At 47.6% G+C, this 18,018-nt stretch overlaps 1 protein-coding gene across 1 annotated transcript; it reads left to right on the plus strand.

Annotated features, from left to right (window-relative positions):
- Window positions 1-2,420: 2,420 nt before the first annotated feature.
- On the plus strand, window positions 2,421-17,133 carry PROK2 (prokineticin 2). The gene is made up of 3 exons (XM_008260967.4): window positions 2,421-2,645; window positions 6,310-6,435; window positions 15,997-17,133. The coding sequence occupies exons 1-3, from the start codon at window positions 2,565-2,567 to the stop codon at window positions 16,099-16,101; spliced, it is 312 nt and encodes a 103-aa protein (XP_008259189.2). The 5' UTR covers window positions 2,421-2,564; the 3' UTR covers window positions 16,102-17,133.
- Window positions 17,134-18,018: the final 885 nt, after the last annotated feature.

An 18,018-nucleotide genomic window follows, 5' to 3' on the forward strand; every position in this document is an offset into this window, starting at 1 on the left:
ATGCTGATCATTGTGCTGTGTGCCAAGAGGGCTGTGCAGGGAAGACAGACACAAGCATCCTAAACAGAAGAAGGAGATAAGCTACTCGGGTGGGCAAGACAGAAAAGACCGATATCGGTGTTGGTTGGAATTGGTGAAGGGAGAGCAAATGATGAGGTTCAGTACACAGGTCACCTTAACAAGGCTCCAGTCTGTTCCAGGCACTGGGCTCAGTGCTTTGCAGGTCTGAATTCTCTCTGCTCACCTTGGTATGTTATAGCCATTTCACAGAAGAAACAGGAACGGAAAGGCGAAGTGACTTCCCCAGTGATCACACAGGATTTCCACTCCAGGCCCATCTGACTCACTAACGTGGGGTTCTAAGGACCCATCTGCATTTCACCTTCAATCCAGGTGAGCCTTGAGGGTCTCCCAGGGTATGAGGCTACCTGGTGACAGGATTTGGGTTCAGCTCCCCTCATCCTTGGGCTGCCTGGATCGTGCGGTGTGGTCAACCAGTTGCTGTAATAGATCAGAATCGAGTAGATGACTCTTCCATTTCTGTTTCCTTGCGGGTAGCTCGGCCTCCCCGCCTAGCTGATTTCTCTGGACTAATCCAAACTCATTCTCTCATCTTTCCTTTTATAAGGATTGAAGTCACTCAATTTCCTAACTTGGCCACCGACACACAAACGCCCTGCCGAGAACCTTCACTTTTCCTTTAAAACATTGAAAGTCCAAAAGAAACAGCATGAAACCAAAGCCACCCTATTTTTAAGTATTTCCAACCTTGTTTCAAAACAACCTTAGGCGACTTGTTTTCCAAAGAGCCCTGTAAGAAGCCAGCCACTTCTGAAACCTAATTTTTTTTTTTTCCTACGGAGACATATCCTGTTTTCCATGCTTGGAGACGCTAGGAATACCCAAGCTGGCATTCAAGACCAGCAAATATGAAATAGACTATTTAAAAAAAAAAGTTGTAGGAATGTTCAAATCCGCGTGGACTGGATTTTACATTTACCGGCAGCACGCCCATGCTGGCGTTGGCATGGCAACTGGGAAAGGAGACTTTCCATGCGTCTGTCACTTGCTACTGTTTCCACTTATTCTCCTGCGAATCCCATTTTAACAGTTTCTTCAAAGTTAAAAAAGAGTTTGATTCCTTTTGTGCTTTCTCTTTTAGGACATCTCTCAAACCTGAAAACACGTGTTTAAGGAAAAAAAAAAAGGAAAGATTTCAAAACTCAAAGATTTGGGCTGCTGCACATTCAGCTGGTTAACATCGGGATAATTGCCTGCTCTCCTGCTTCCACATTTCTTCTAACTGCTTTGGCCTGGGCGAGCCCCACGCTCTGGAAGGAACTCTGCCCCAACTCTCCTTACGGCGCTCGTTAAAGACCCTGGAAGGCGCATCTGCTTCTGTACAGTTTGTGGTGTTCTGGGGCCGAGGCTGGGCAAGTCGAGCTTCCCGAAACCTTCGCTCACGCGAATTTGGCGCGGTCACACCTCGGTCTCGCTGGGTTCCGGAAAACAGACCGAGGTTCCCGGAGCTGGGCTGGGATCCCAGAGGGAGGACAAAGTCGTCGCCTGTCCTTTGCCGGGGCGGCCTAGAGCCCTTGTTTGACAGGAGTGGAGTGGAGCTGTAGCATCGCCGAAGGGCGATACTCCTGGCCTGCGGAGTCGAGGACAGGCGGGAACGCTGCCTACTACTCCCAGGTTTAAGGGACCTCGGGCGGGGGGGGGGGGCACCCGAGGCCAGTTGCTCTCATTAACCTTGGGCGTCATCCCGAGCCGCCCCTCTTGAGGCTGGGGAGGGAGGAACTCCCCGCGTCTAGGGCCAGGAACAGACGTTGCAGTGCAAGACAGGGTCGTGAATAGGACTCCCGCAGCTGGAAGGGCGACTCCCTGCACGTCGTGGGGACCATAGGATTAGGGTTGAGAGTGCCCTCCCTTTGTTCTCCCCCGTCTTCCACTCGCCCGTTTTACTGGTTTGAGGTCTGCCTTCTCTGTTACTCGGCCCTGGGGACACACGCACCGCGGCAGTGCCGGGGGGTTCGGGGTAGGCTTCCTGAGCAAAGGAACAAACTAGGGGGACTACTGCGGCCCCCGCGCCCTGGCCCCCACCGGCTCACCGCGCCCAGCACGGAGCAGGCGCTCCCCACACATCTGTGGAGCAAATGACCCGCCAGTTTTCGGCGCCGGGCACGTGGGGCTTGAGAAACCAGGACAGCGAAGGAGACCACAAAAGCGACGCAGGCGCGTGCGAAAGGCAGCGGGGAGCGGGGCGCCCCGCGGGGGGCAGTGCCTGCGCGGCGCCCGGGGGCGGGGGCGCGACACGTGCTCGTCCGGGCGCCGGCGGCCGCCGAGGGCGCGTGTGCGCGTGGGGCGCGGGGGCGCGGCGCAGTGCCCCCTGCGCGTGCTGCCGGGCGTGAGTCACGGCGGGGCTCGCCTTTATAACGGCCGCGACCGCGCGGGAGCCGCCGCGCTCGCCCGACTGTCCGCCCCGCTGCTCCGCGCTCCACCGAGCACGGCCCGGGGCCCGCGCCCGCAACCGCCCTCCACCGCCGCCCGGTCCCCAGGGCACCATGAGGAGCCCGCGCTGCGTCCCGCTCCTGCTGCTGCTGCTGCTCACGCCCCCCGCCGGGGACGCCGCGGTGATCACCGGGGTAAGCGGCCTGGCACACCTGTCTGCGGGCGACGCGCGCCGGGGATGCGTCCAGTGGGGGGACCCGGGATGAGCCCTTGGAAGGGAGGCGAGGGGCGCGGGGACACCTGCCTCGCTTCGGCGCACTTGCGTCCGCAGGCGGCCCGGGGCGCTGCGTGCGCCCTGGAAGAAAAAGTGATTGTAGTGCCACCCATCGCCTTGTCCCGTGCTCTCCTCTCCTCTGCCCCCCTAGCCTGGCTCCTTCGGTCGAGGCCGTTTTTTTTTTTTTTTCTTTCTTTCTTTCTTTCTTTTTTTTTTTTCCTGTGAACCTGGAAGAAGTTTCTTTCAGGCCCCTCAAGGACTTTTCGGAACCTAGCATTCGTGACGACCCATTCCAGAAATGCCAAGGAGGAGCAAGGGGGAGCACTTCAAGTCCCCGGGGTGTTAATCTGCACCCAGGGCCTTTGCTCCCTGGTGCGCCCTTAGAGACCCCTTGGGCCAGGGCCCTGTGCGCGCTTTGGGAAGCAGGCATGGGAGCGTCCTCCTGAGCCCCAGGGCGTTCTTCGCTCGCCTTCGCCGGCGCCTGGCGGTTCCCGTGTGTGAAAGTTTTCCATTTCTGATTCCTGATGAAGCACCTCACTGCCGCCGCGTAACGACGGAGTGGGCCGCCGTGCGGCTGCGGCGCGCGCCAGGAGCAGGCGGCTTCCTCCTCCTGGCGAGGAGGAAGCAGGTCCGCGCTCTCCGGCTCCCACGAGTTTTCTTTGTGTGGGTCAGAAGAATGAATTTACAGCGGAGCAAGTCTAGTCCGTGTACATCCATCGTGCGAAACCGCTGCCGTTTCCTGGTTCAAATGCCTTACTCTTTTCTTTTTTTTCTTGCTGTTTTAGTGCAGTTATTTTATACCTTTATTAAATTACTTAAAAGGTACAAATGCACATTATAGGATTTAAGGAATATATCAGTGTTTGAAGCGGTGATGTGTAGATAATGAAATAACCTTTAACTATAAAGGAAGTGTTCATTATCTTGAGAAAAATCAAACTGTTGTCTATCAGTTAATTGGTTGATAGCCTTTTGAAAGCCCTTGTCTAATACGTAGTTAAAAGCTTAATAGTATTTACTAGAATAGGGATTTTTTTAAAAAAAGCATATATATATATATATGCACACACACACACACACTTGTGGGTAGCTTTGTCAGTAGATAGTCCATATGGTTTTTTGTTTTTTAAAGTTGTTATGGGTCTTTCTAATACATGAGAATTGAAACATGATTGAGTTTTTTCCTCTCTTCCCCTGCTGGCTCATTTTAAATTTCTCCTAATCCTTGGAGCCTAAGATCCCTTTGCAATAAAAGTATCTTTTTGTTCCATTCACAGGACCAGGATGGAGCTATTTCAATAGAGCTACAGTGGGTTAAGGTTGAAGGGCATTAGGAAACAGTTATCTAATTAAAAATACATAAACCTGTGCAATTCTTTGTAAATTTTCCAAGAGCTGGAGCTTTTTGTTACAAAAATGAGATTTTTTTTAGCATGTTTGACTTTTAGAGCTGTTTAGACAGTGCTTATTATGTAGTTAAGTGTGCTGTTTTGTTGTTGCTGTAACTCAATGTGACCAAAAAAAAAAAAAAAAAGTCTTGTTCGCTAAAGCAATATGACAATAAAATGTAGTTATGTTTCCCTGACAAAAACCATCTGGATCCAAATGAAAACCTCAGTGACTTATGTAGATCCGTGGTATATAGAATGTTAAACCTCCCGCTGATTGATTGAATTGTAAGAGATTTTGGCTAGCTTTTTGGTTGTCTTACAAAAAGAGCCAGTGAGGCTTCAGAATTTGGGGTATTGAGCATCTGTTGAAATAAGATAGTGGCTGAGACTTTTTTGGTAATATATGTAGGTATTTTGAAATTTGTTAAAACCATATTGGAAAAGATCGTTGGCTGGACCCCCCCCCTTTTTGGAATGCACTGGTCACATGGTTCACAATTTCTGGCATACAGATAAAAGTTGGAAAAATGGAAATGTTCAGATATTGTACTATAAAATCCAAACACCAAAGGTAAAAATTATAGTTGTTTTTATTTTATTTTATTTTTTGACAGGCAGAGTTAGACAGTGAGAGAGAGACAGAGAGAAAGGTCTTCCTTTTTTCCATTGATTCACCCCACAAATGGCCACTATGGTTGGTGCGCTGCGGCTGGTGCACTACGCCGATCCGAAGCCAGGAGTCAGGTGCTTCCTCCTGGTCTCCCATGCGGCTGCAGGGCCCAAGCACTTGGGCCATCCTCCACTGCACTCCCGGGCCACAGCAGAGAGCTGGACTGGAAGAGGGGCAACCGGGACAGAATCCTGTGCTCCAACCGGGACTAGAACCTGGGGTACCGGCGCCACAGACAGAGGATTAGCCTAGTGAGCTGCGGCGCCGGCCGAAAATTATAGTTTTTATCCATGTACACGTTTGCTTTAAAAATAGACTGAAAAAAAAAAACTGAGGTTGGTAAATAAACTCCAAAACAGGATAATTACTTGGTCACTTTTAATGAAAAATCATGCTAAGAATGTGCCCATTTATGTAGGTTTTGAGATATGCCTGTCTCTGAAGTGGATAACTTTGAATTACCGTTTTAATTGTCTTCAATAAGAGCACATTTAAATTTGTACCTGAATTATAGACATTTTAGTCTTAGATATATAGTACGGGTTGTTTTTACCTTTTCACAAACAGATTATTGAACACAGTGCAAACAAAACGTCCATAGGAAAGAACAATAGTTCTTTAGATCCATTTTCATGCAAATAAATTTGGACTCCATTATTTATTTCTACTCAGTAGAATGTGGAAATTCTCCCATAGCTGATTATTTGATGATATGTATTTGTAATTTTTACTTGGGGAGCAGGTGCTTGTGTAACTACTATAGATCATCGCAGCTGTCATCTGCATTTCTTAATCTGATGCATCTCCTAACATAGTTGTAATGGACACAGACATAGAGCCTTAGCCAATCATTTTTGCAAAGTATTCACCTGGAAGAAGAGTCACAGGAGGCAGAAGTCTTGGTCTGTCCATTCTCGAGCTGTGAGATTTCTATTTTCTTTTTTCAAAGAGGAATTGATGAAAATCAAGTCAGTGGTGTGAGAAACATTGAGTCTCGTGAACTGAAATGCAAATATTGGAAAGAGAAAGCGAGTGCTTCTAAGTTCACAGCAGTGCCTTCATGGGTCTGGAGCATTCAGATTTAGAGGCCATTTAAGTCTCTAAGATTGGGCCCAATGTATGCAGTTAATAGTCATAAAAATCTTGGGATTCAACTTACATGGTTTCTAATGATCATGCTTAGTGTATAATAGAGACTCACTCTTCAAGTTCAAAGCCAACTCAGCCATTTAAAAAAAAAAAGGCACTAGAAAAAGACAGCTTTAAAAAAAAATCTCATGTATTTAAGATGTTCATAGTTGGGATGCTATTATTAAGTCCGTTTTTGAGAAACTAGAAGTCTGTTCTGATCAGCTTTTATTGTACAAATGTGTGAACAAGTGAAGATTACAGGACTTAAAACAATGTATGTGTGATTATTAAAACCATAGTGTTTGGATATTGTAAGAGCATTTTCACTGCTAATTTTAGATTTCCTTAGCCGGAGTCTTTCTCGCCACAGCTGTCTTTTTATTACATTTCAGGCCTGCGATAAGGACCCCCAGTGTGGTGGAGGCATGTGCTGTGCTGTTAGCATCTGGGTTAAGAGCATAAGGATCTGCACACCTATGGGCAAAGTGGGAGACAGCTGCCATCCGCTGACTCGTAAAGTAAGCATATACACATGCGCGTTCAAGGGGGCTCTCTGATATTGCAGCAACTTAACTCCCAAGGCTGGTGCCATGGGCTTGGAGTTGGAAGTAAGAGAAGATAACAATGGAAAACCATAATCGTGTCCTCTGCCATCCTTGATAGTCATCATTGCTTGTCACTGCCTCAGAAACATTTTACCAAAATAATTTCTAACACATGACCTTGCTTTAAAAATCATTCAGGACAAAAGTACAGATTATACTAGAGTACATAGTATATAGAGTATAATAGACTAGGCATCTTTGCAGAAGTCAGAGGGTGATGATTCTTGAAAAGATTTTTAGTATTAGACCTGCCAGTAAGGCAGAAGTAAATAAGTATTGGGGTGTGTGTGTGTGTGTGTGTGTGTGTGTGTGTGTTTTCATATAATTGCTCCTATAATCTTAAAGGTTCTGGTTTTGACTAGGTAGCTACAAGGATACATTGTTCACACTTTCAGACATGAATGATCCTCTGTTTTCCAGCTTAACTTTATTATCTGGCAGCTCAATATCGCAAGGACCCAAACAATACTTTGGAAAGGTTATTGACAGAGGCATGACTGGCAGTGGGGCAGCAGGGTTGGCTGGGGCCCTGGAGGTCGTGTCCCCAGGGGTTGCAGGCTTGCCTGTCCTCAGGGGTCAGGCAGGTTCCCATCACGGCAGGAAGGGGTGGCTGGCTGGCCACTGTGAGCCAAAAGAGCCCTTCAGACTGCAGACTTCTGAGCACTCCACAGTCTCCACCGATGCCCGGAGAGGCTGGGCTGCGGTGCCTCCCCCTGGCCCCACCTCCTCACTGCAGTGCAGAGGCACTGAGACGACTCCAAGGCCACACAGCCAGTCAGAGGCAGAACTCGGTCTCTCCGTGATGTTCTCTCCGCACGCCGTGGACTCCCTCTTTGTAACAGGTGGAATATTTTCAAGGCCAACAGAATTCCGTCTTGTAGCTTATTTCGTCACATGCGATTTGGGGCTGAAAACAGTAACAGAGCCAATCACTTTTCCTGGAGTCCACGATCCCTGAGGACATTGATGATTTTGAACTTTGTGGAGTGAATGTAAGTGAGAGGCACGCAGGGCCGCTGGCCGAGGGTCAGCTCCGTGAGCCGGGCTGCAGGTTCCTGTCATCTGGACCTTGTCTGGAGGCCAAGTTTGCCTCTGGTTTTCCTGTGACCACCTTGTGAAGTGCTTCCCGTTTCAACCATCCCTCCCCACGGTCTGGCCACACAAGACCAGACCATCCTTTGTGAACATGGTATGCACCATCGACTCTTTGCTACCTTGAGACAGAAGGGCCGCTAAACCATTCATGTCCTGTCTCAATGCCCAGCTACCTGCAGGGAGGGGAAGCCACCTTTGGCAGGGGCCCCTGTTTCATTCCTCACTGTTATTGGATGTGGGTCGTCTTTTGTGCATGTAAGTCATTGTCTCAGAAAAGCTTGCACTTGGCCTTCTCCTTTAAAAATGCTGTGGGTCTTACAGTGCCAGCACGCCTTTATGCACTTGAGATGCTAGAATCCCAGAGGCCAGAGACCGTTTGCTAAACAGCACGTGAAAAGGGACACATTCTGTAGACCTGTTTTTATTTTGATAGCAGTGGCTCCTTGTTAAATGCTCCCCTCTCGCCAATCCCCTGTACTAAGCCACACGTGGTTTTCCTGCTTCTCAGGACAACAAGCCTGTGTAGCGTCCCACAGTTGGGTAACCAGCTGAGGTCACACAGGCTGCAGGTGGAGAGGGCGAACGTGGAGCTTCTCTCTTCTGACACCCATCACCTGTGTGGTCTTCAGAGCAAAGTCTCTATCCACAGGAAAATAGTCGAGGTGGTCAGTGGGACCAAAGCTGGTGTGTCTGGGTAGCAGAGGCAGGATGTTCGCTGGGGTGAGCGATGGCAGCCTAGAGTGGGAGTGGGCACCGTCTGATCGTTTTTGATGAGTTTTTCCGAAGCTGAGATGATGAAAAGAAAACCACAATCTGTGGTTTCCCCAGTTCCCAGGCGACTTCAAGTTCAGGTTTAGTGCAACTGTCAGTTGCGAAAGTAAACTTAATCGGACTTATCTTATCTCTATGAGCATATAAATATCAGTATTTGTTTTTGTCATGGACTTAATAAGGAAATCTTTATCAGGCTACGGTTTTCATAGGAAAATTGACAAAATAATGGAAGTACTAAAACTAAGGTTTTGCATTAAGCTTCCTAGTCCGATGCCCAATTGTGAAATGTATTTCTAGAACTCAGTTTCACGACTTCTCATGTTGGTTATTTTTCTGTCTTGAAAATACATGTTCAAGAGTAGACACCAGAGTTGTTGCTTGTTCTGGATGAAATTTACCTATTCTGGGAAAAAAAAATCTAGTTTCTTGCAGACCATCTCTCAACTATGCCTTCAAAACAACTGAAAAGTTTTTCATCAGTAGATCCTCATGAACATTTTGTACAACATTTCATTCGATGCTGAAGCCTCATGTTTCGTTAGGAGATGGCATCAATGTAGACACTAAATGGACAGTGTCTTCTGTTTTTGTTTGGCTGAGTCATTGGCCACCCAAGTCTCTCATGTGGGTAAAGTGAAGAGTATCTGGTGGGTGGATGAGAACGGAATGTAGCTCACTCTTCTGTTTACAGTCACAGGTGGGCTGTCATTTTATGATTGCGCAGTTTTTATACTTGATAATTCACCTCTGGAGACTGTCTTACATTCTTAGCACATTTTAAAGCAAATAATAATTTTAATAGGTGATCACTTTTTTTAAACATTTATTTATTTATTTGAAAGTCAGAGTTACACAGAGAGGAGAGGCAAAGAGAGGTTCACTCACGCTGGTTCACTCACTCCCCAACTGGCCAAGATGTCTGGAACTGCGCTGATCCAAAGCCAGGAGTCAGGAACTTCCTTCGGGTCTCCCACGTGGGTGCAGGGACCCAAGGACTTGGGCCATCTTCTGCTGCTTTCCCAGGACACAGTAGAGAGATGGATTGGAAGTGGAGCAGCCGGGTCTTAAACTGGCGCCCATATGGGACGCCAGCACTGCAGATGGTGGCTTAACCAACCACGCCACAGCACCAGCCCCCAGGTTCTTAACTTTTAACAGTTAAGAATGATTTACTGAGTCATGCCTACAGGAAATTCTTCCTGTTTAAAAAATTTGATAATTGTATTAATAATAATAATACACTTTTCAAAGTCTATATAGATTGTCAGTTCAATTTTGATTAATGTTTATTTTGGAAGTGTATAATTATGAGATTAACACTTTAATATTAATGAAAAGTTAATACTTTAGTCTTGTTCTTAATTAAATGATTATTCATTGTTTTGTTAATTTGTTGATTATTTTGTGAATTTTATGAATTTAAACAGTTGCTTTTCTGCCAATCTTGTTTTTTAATTTTGCTCCATTTTTATGTAAACATGTGTGGCATTCATTTTCTCTTGTCTTTAATATGAAGATGTATTTATTTATTTATTTGAAAGGCAGAACAACAGGCAGAAAGGCAAGAGAGTGAGAGAGCGAGATCTTCTCTCTGCTGCTTTACCCCTCAGATAGCCAAAGCATGAATCCAGGAGCCAGGAATTCCATCCAGACCTTATATGTGGATGGCAGGGGCCCAGGCGCTTGTACCATCACCCACTTCCTGCAGGTGCAGGGAGCTGGATTGGAAGCAGAGTAGCCAGCATTCCAATATGGATGCCATTGAAGCCACAGGTAGTGGCTTAACGTACGCTACACCACAGTGCTGGCATCTTCTCTTCTCTTTTCTCTTCCTTTCAACTTCATTTTAAAAATTGACTAATAGGTTTTCCTTTTGCAAAGGAAAAAGTTTCAAATAAAAACATGAGTCTCGTTTGTTTAAAAAAAAGATTTTAAAAAATACTAACTTGTTTACATTTCAGAACCAACCTATGATAAAACATTGTTTAAGTATAATTTCAGAATGTAAAATTAGTAAAATTTTTGAAAATTAGTTTTTTAAATTTGTTGCGTATTAATTAAAATAGAAATAATTTTGGCACAGTAGATTAATCTGCCACTGTTGACACCAGCACCCAATATGATCCCAGTTCAAGTTCCAGCTACTTTACTTCCAATCCAGCTTCCTACTTAAAAAAAAAAAAAAAAAAAAAAAAATGCATCTGGGAAAGCAGCAGAAGATGGACCAAGTATTTGGGCTCCTGCCACATGGGAGACCTGGATGGAGTTCCAGGATCCTGGTTTCAGCCTGGCCTAGCCTGGCTGTTGCAGCCTTCTGGGGAGTGAACCAGCAGATGAAAGATCACTTTCTCTGTCTGTATCTTTGCCTTTCAATAAATCTTTAAAAAATAATAAAAGAAGTAATGTAACTCAAAAATTCAGTGCAAGTTGGGTAGAAGAGGGTAAGATGCTAATTTCCCCATCTTTCCCATCTGAGATGTCAGGAGCCACTGATGATAGTGACCTCCCAAGGTAGTATCATAGCTGTGGTTACAGGTTCAGATCAGCAGAGAGACATAAGTATGTTTTAGTCTAATACGGATTTTCCCAGCCTTGGCAACCTGTACACCTTACCCAGTTTCTCCCAACGGGAATTTTTTATAGAACTATAATCCAGTATCACAGGCAGGATACTGACATTGAAACAGTCAAGGGACCACACAGTTGCACCATGCCAAAGATCCCGCCTCACCTTGTCTTTGATGAGTGCTATTTTCTTTTTGAAAACCACTGCAAATGAGGAAGAACCGTGCTTTCTCAGAAGTGCTTGGTGTTCTGCCGTGGTAACTTCTAGACTTTGCTGGTTGGAATTCCAGGCCATTAGAAACTTTGGACAGGGTGTTTAGTCAATGCTAAAGTAAAAAAATCGAATTTGGACTGAATGGTTTGAATATCAGTCTTCTGTAAAGGTTTTTCTCCCAGTTGTGACTATGACAGACCCGTGAGCTTCGTCACGTGATGTGTGTTGACCTTGAAATGAGTGTGATGGTCAGGCAAGAAATTGGCCAGCATGCTGGGCCTGTGTAACTTGGGAAGCTGGCCTTTGTCACCAGGCGCTCAAAGATGTGTGGCAAGGAGACAGACTGCCCCCAGCTGGTGGAGTTAAGAGAGGCCGTGGGAAGGGAGGGAGTAACACACACTGGATCTTAAAAAGGGAAGTTTGAATGAGAAAGGGGCATCCATGGGTGCAGAGGGACGCTCGGTGCCCTCTGTCCTTATGTTAAGGTCAGTCCCGGTGGGGCAGGTGTTATGATGCATCGGGTTAAGCCACTGCTTGCAAAGCCTGCATCCCCTGTTGGAGCGCTGGTTCAAGTCCCAGCTGCTTCACTTCTGATCCAGCTGCCTGCTAACACCCCTGGGAAGGCAGCAGAAGATGCACCCAAGACTTGGGCTCCTGCCACCCATGTGGGAGACCTGGAAGGAGTTCCAGGCTCCTGACTTCAGCTTGGCCCAGCCCCAACCATTGAGGCCATTTGGGGAACAAAGCAGTGGATGGAAGGTTTCTCTCTCTTCTTCTGTCTTTCCCTCCCTTTCTGTTGTTCTGCCTTTCAAATAAATAAAGAAATACAGAATTACAGAGAGGCAGAGGCAGAGAAAGAGAAAGGTCATCCCTCCGTTAGTTCACTTCCCAGTTGGCTGCAGCAGCCAGAGCTGTGCTAATCCAAAGCCAGGAGCCAGGAGCTTCTTCCTGGTCTCCCATGCAGGTACAGGGGGCCCAAGGACTTGGACCATCTTCTACTGCTTTCCCAGGCCATAGCAGAGAGCTGGATTGGAAGTGGAGTAGCTGAGATTCGACCTGGTGCCCATATGGAATGCCCGCACTGCAGGCAGTGGCTTTACCCACTTACACCACAGCACTGGCCCCTCAAATAAATGAAATCTTAAAAGCCAGTCCCAGGAGACCCAGATGATGCTAAGATAGTCTTGGTGCCCTTGATACGAAAAAGAATACAAGCAATTTTTTTGTGAAAGTTTTGCAAAAACTTACGATCTTGTGAACATGCCACCAGGACCCCTCCTAGGCCCTCCAAGGATCCATGCAAATGAGGGGCTTTGTAACAAATCCATCTTTTTGGCCGGCGCAGCCACTCACTAGACTAATCCTCCGCCTGTGGCGCCGGCACCCCGGGTTCTAGTCCTGGTGGGGGTGTCAGTTCTGTCCCGGTTGCCCCTCTTCCAGTCCAGCTCTGCTGTGGCCCAGGAGGGCAGCGGAGGATGGACCAGGAGGAAGCACCTGGCTCCTGGCTTCAGATTGGCACAGCGCGCCGGCCATGCAGCCATTTGAGGGGTGAACCAATGGAAGGAAGACCTTTCTCTCTGGCTCTCTCTCACTGTCTAACTCTGCCTGTCCAAACAAACAAAAAAAAAATCCACCTCTTGAGTTTGGTGGCGTGAATCACATTGGGTCTGCTCAGTGCCAGGCCTGGGTGGGGTCTGGGACGGCCACCCACTGACCATGAGGGAAGGGGATTCCTGGTCCATGCAGGGGGTGGGAGAGGGTAGAGGAGATATTGACAGGTATTTCCTTGATGGCTTCTCTGTAGCAGGCCAGGGGCTACAAGCTCATCAACTGGACCTGGTTCCCCTTCCTCCCACCTCTGGGGGAAGACGGAGCTACATCTGACTATCTGACTCCGAGCACTTTCCCTTTCTGGCTGGGTGGCTCCAGTCGGTCACCTCCCTTTACTTCAGAAGGAAGCCACTGAGCAGGTCTCACGACACAGCAGAAATCTGACTCTGGGCTATAGACGATGTCTTCTGAGACCTGACCCAGGGGGTGTCTTTCTTTCCTGTGGCTTTCTTAGGGCTTACAGCCTGTTTGTTCTTTTATCATTAAAATGTAAGCTCTGTGCTGGGGAGGGGCCTTTCCCATCTGGCTCATTGCCGTGTGCTTGGAACCTAGAACAGGGGCTGATACATCGGTGGCACTTGGTGAGTATCTGCCAAACAGGTGGATGAGAGGAATCCGTTTATGACAGTTTGAGACGATGCTCATTATCAGCCTTCTTCTGTCCCTCTGGGCTCGTGTTCCTTGGATGTTGGTGCCTGTAGTCAGTTTTCTCAGCCTCAGCAGTTTGGGCCAGATCATTCTTGGTTGTATGTCTAGCAACATCCCTGGCCTCTACCCACAAGATGCTAATAACAACCCTCTCCCCCAGTTATGGCAAACAGAAATGTCTCTGGAGAGTGCCCTGTGTCCCCTGGGGACAGAGTCACCCATTGCTGAAACCCACTGACCCATGCAAACAAATGTTTAGGCTTGGGGAACAAGGAACTCTCCAAGTCCCAAGGTCAGAATGGATTATAAAGGTCATTGATGATCGCTTCACATCCTGTCTGCTTGTAATTATCTAAGCTGATCCGGGTGCACCCACCTCCTCTGGTGGAATCTTGTTGGCTATGAATGAGGCAGCCAGTACGGCACCCTGGGACTCGCACAGCGACAGAACCATTCTGAACACAAGTCTACATTTGGCCAGCGGCCACCGAGCCACTGTGTAGACCGTTGTTGGAACCTCGAAAGCAATGACCCCCCAGTGATGTATGGGAAGGACAGAGGAAACTGGGCTGGCTTGGGTATGTCCCGCTCTGCCTGTTCACCACACACATACCCTGCCCTGCCACTGCCTCTCTTCATTCCCTTTGCCTGTATTGATCTCCATCATCTCCCTGGCCCTTCCAGAGCCATCTTAGAAATGGCAGGCAGGAGAGAAGAGAGAGGAAGTGGAGAAAAAGCAAAAGGAGGTAAGAAGACTATGAACACGGTACCACCAAAAGGCCCAAACACAGCCTTTACGTTGTGGGGCCATCATAGAGCCGCACCTGTGCTGTCAGGTTCACCCCAAAAGTAAGGCCAGAATGGTTCTGCCACTGTCTGCATAGGGCCTGCCTTACTGCCTGGAGACACCAGTGTGGAAGGCATCGGGGCGTCACACCCCAGAACCCTGGTGTGGGGAGGCCTCTCTTGGCAGACCAGGGTAGGGAACACACTGGAGCGGTACACAGCGAGGCATCAGAGCTGGGAGGCAGGAAGAACACATGTAGAAGGGTCTCCTAGGCACGAGTCTGTACCAGCTTGCCTCTCTCACAGTGCCCTGACTCAGAGCCATCCCGACCACCTGGCTGTAGTGTGGCCCCAGGCCTAGGTGCAGCTGTCTCCAGGGAACGTCCAGGACAGGCAGCTTCTCAAGAAGGCACTGTTCCAGGTGGTGAGAGACTCATATTTGTTTTGCATGTGCTTTACTTGCCACTGGTGCAGAGAATCACCACGCTGTCACTGGCTGATGCCCCTCACCCCAGCTTCCTGGGCACACGTGCTACGATCTTAGAGTGGCTCAGAGGGAAGCTGGCCTTGCGCTGCTGGGTACCCCCAGGCCAGCAGGATCAGGTTTATCTCATTTTCTTATAAAAGATTTAGTTATTCACTTGAGAGGCAGACGAAGAGAGGTCTTCTATCTGTTGGTTCATTCCCCAAATGGTTGCAACGGCCAGAGCTGGGCCAGTCCGAAGCCAGGAGCCAGGAGCTTCTTCCAGGTTTCCCACATAGGTGCAGGGGCTCAAGCACTTGGGCCATCTTGTACTGCTTTCCCAGGCCACAGCAACTGAGCTGGATGGAACTGGAGCAGCCAGGATTCAACCAGCTCCCATATGGGATGACAGCGCCTCAGGCAGATGCCTGACCTACTATGCCACCGCACTGGCCCCTGTCTCATTTGTATAAGTTGAGTTTGCCTCCTTCCCTGTTTTTCCTCTGTGGCTCTTCAAGCTTTTCCCCAGCATTTTGACTGCTGGCATCTGTGTGCACATGTGTGAATTTATGCAAGTGTGGTAGAATGAGAAGGCCATGCCAAGGTGGCCGCTGGCAACAGAAACTACCAGGCAACAGGCTGTGATTGGATGGTTTCAGAAACCACATGACAACAGAGCCTGACTGACAACAGGTTGTGGTTGGATGGTTTCGGAAACTGCCTGGCAACAGGGTGTGATTGGTTAGGGCATAGACCGCCCCTTCACCGGATTGGCTGCCTTGGCTATATAAGCTGCTGTAGCAACTGAAATAAATGAGTCTGCAGGCTGCTCTCCTGAGGCCTGCTTTCACCTGACTCCCTGGGTCTGTGTGGTGACTCCATGCCTCTTGCCCCCACCACGCTCCTCCTCTCAGAACGAATCCACCTCAACATGCAAGTATTTCTCAAGTCAGAATTTACATGTGCTCATTGAATAGCTGTGGATGTGGCCATGATCCTGGGCTCTTCCTGAGGTGCTTCAGTAACAAGGCACCCCCAAAAAAGAAATCCAAGAAGAAGAAAAAGGCGGCAAAGGAGTGTGGTCCCACTGGTTCAGCCAAGCTTCAGGTTCTCCATGTGTGACTTGCTCTGTTTGCTCAGACTCCCATCTGTAGAATGGGTGCGATTACAGTATCAACCCAGAAAGTGAGTAGCAATGGGAAGGGACAACAGGGAGCACCAGCCATCACTCTTCACAGACGGATCTCGAGAAAGGTCTGCTTGGTTTTGGAAACGTTTCCTGCCCTGACTCAGCGTCTGTTTTCTTCTTGTCTTTCAGGTACCATTTTTTGGGCGGCGGATGCACCACACTTGCCCATGTCTGCCGGGCTTGGCCTGTTTACGGACTTCGTTCAACCGATACATTTGCTTAGCCCGAAAGTAATCATTTAGAGTAGAAACTTTGAATGTGAACAGCCACATGGTATGTGTAAAGTGTTTCTTGTGATCGTGCCAAAACAGATACTGTGCCAGAAAGAGATGCTCGTGCTTCCTCCTCTGTCCAAGCCACATCTTCCTTCGTCTTGGATTTCTGATTTTTTTTTTCCATTGGAAGGGAATTTTAATTCTGGATAGAAACAGAAAGTACAAGGCATTATGCAAGTGGTTTGTATTTTGGCTTGATCGGGCTGCTTTCGATGCTGGTAGCGTGCCCATTTCCACCAACAGGAGACGAGGAAGAATGTGATGTTTTGTTGCAGCAGGGTTCTTTCGTGGCCCTTCCACCTCACCCCTGCCCCAGAGCACTGAACGCCCCCTCTGGGTCTCCTGAACCCTCCTCAGAGGGTTGTGAGCCCTTACTGTCCCTCTCCGTCTCCCTTCCCACCCCTCTGGCCCTGTGAAATGTAGCCCTGTCTCACTGGCAGCATCGCTGAGAGAAGCGAGCTTTTTGTCTGGTCCCTGAGCAGTGACGCATGCGTGGTCAGCTGGGGCTGGCCAGAGTCGTCTTATGTGGTGGGCCTTGGGAGTGTCTCTGGAACATTCCTTCACCTGTCTGTCCACATGGCCTTCAGCTCTGCTGTTTGGTGTGAGGACAGTAGGAATGGGAAACCAAATTAACTTAGTCCAGATTTCTAGGTGAGGGTTTTTTTAAATAGATGACTTCTTTTTCAATGCCTATTACATTTTTTTCCTTAAGTTTATTATTTCTTTGATCTCCTAGCTAAAAATGTTCTAAAAAATGTCACTTGAAGAGGAAGTATTGATTTTAATCTGGCATGACACTAGTTCCCGATTTTTTTTTACATTGGTATTAAGTTGTGTTGTACACTTTATTTCTAACCCAAAGGTCTATTGTAATGGATTGCCTGACATCCCGCCATTTGTACCTGTATCAATAACTGCTGTGTTAAAATTCTGTATCAGAATTATGACAGTACTGTATATCATTTGATTTATTTTAATATTATAATCCTTATTTTTGTCACGCGTCTCGTCAGTTTTTATTACAAGCACATTTCTAAACAGAACACCTTGGAAAAACCAAGTGAAAACCCCAGTGTTGGTCAGACGGCCCTGAGGGGAGGTGCATTCTCACTGGACATGCAGAAGAGTTCTGTTTGCATGCCTTTTAAGGTCCCACCTACAAAAAATAAACAATGTGCAAATCGGTGAAGTTTTGGAGCATGAAGGGCAATTATGACAGGCAGAGCTAATTGTAGCCAGGAACGGTCTTTTGGGGTTTCCTCGTGCGGATGGAGCACGAAGAGAGGGAGTGTCCATCCCGGGCAGAAAGGCGGGGTGCTGGGTGCTACCTGTGCAGTGATGCCGACAGAGGCAGGCCTTGCAAAAACCCACCAAGTATTGCCAGTTTAGTCAGTGTTGCAAATAAACAACTGAAGAAATGTGTCTAACCGAATAAACTTGCCCATGCCAACCCACCAACCATTTCCAAAAACAAAAAAAAAAAAAAAAAAGAAAAAGAAAACCCTGTCCTTTTTGTTTACTTAGCCAGGGCTAAAAATGGCACACTGGGTGTAATTGTACCCATCGGCTTAACATACATCCCGTAAATGCATGGAATCCTGCTGTACATTTTTAATGAGCATACTTGGTTAGGGAAGTATTATTTTTGGTTCAGTTTAGCTTGTGTTGAAAAAACATTCCTCAGTGAGTTTCTTGGGAAAAAGTCGACTTCAACAAGTGGAGTTAGGGGTGTAGAAGTAGGCACTTCAGCAGTTTTGTGAGATTTGTTTTCATATAATGTGCAAGGCATCTTTTTTTTTTTTTTACCAGTAGTGAAAATATAATTGCCTCAGTCATCCATTTTTACCTTAAATGTTAAAAAGCATAACAAGCTCAG

Source organism: Oryctolagus cuniculus, chromosome 10 (genome assembly GCF_964237555.1).
Source record: "Oryctolagus cuniculus chromosome 10, mOryCun1.1, whole genome shotgun sequence".
Lineage (NCBI taxonomy): Eukaryota > Metazoa > Chordata > Mammalia > Lagomorpha > Leporidae > Oryctolagus > Oryctolagus cuniculus.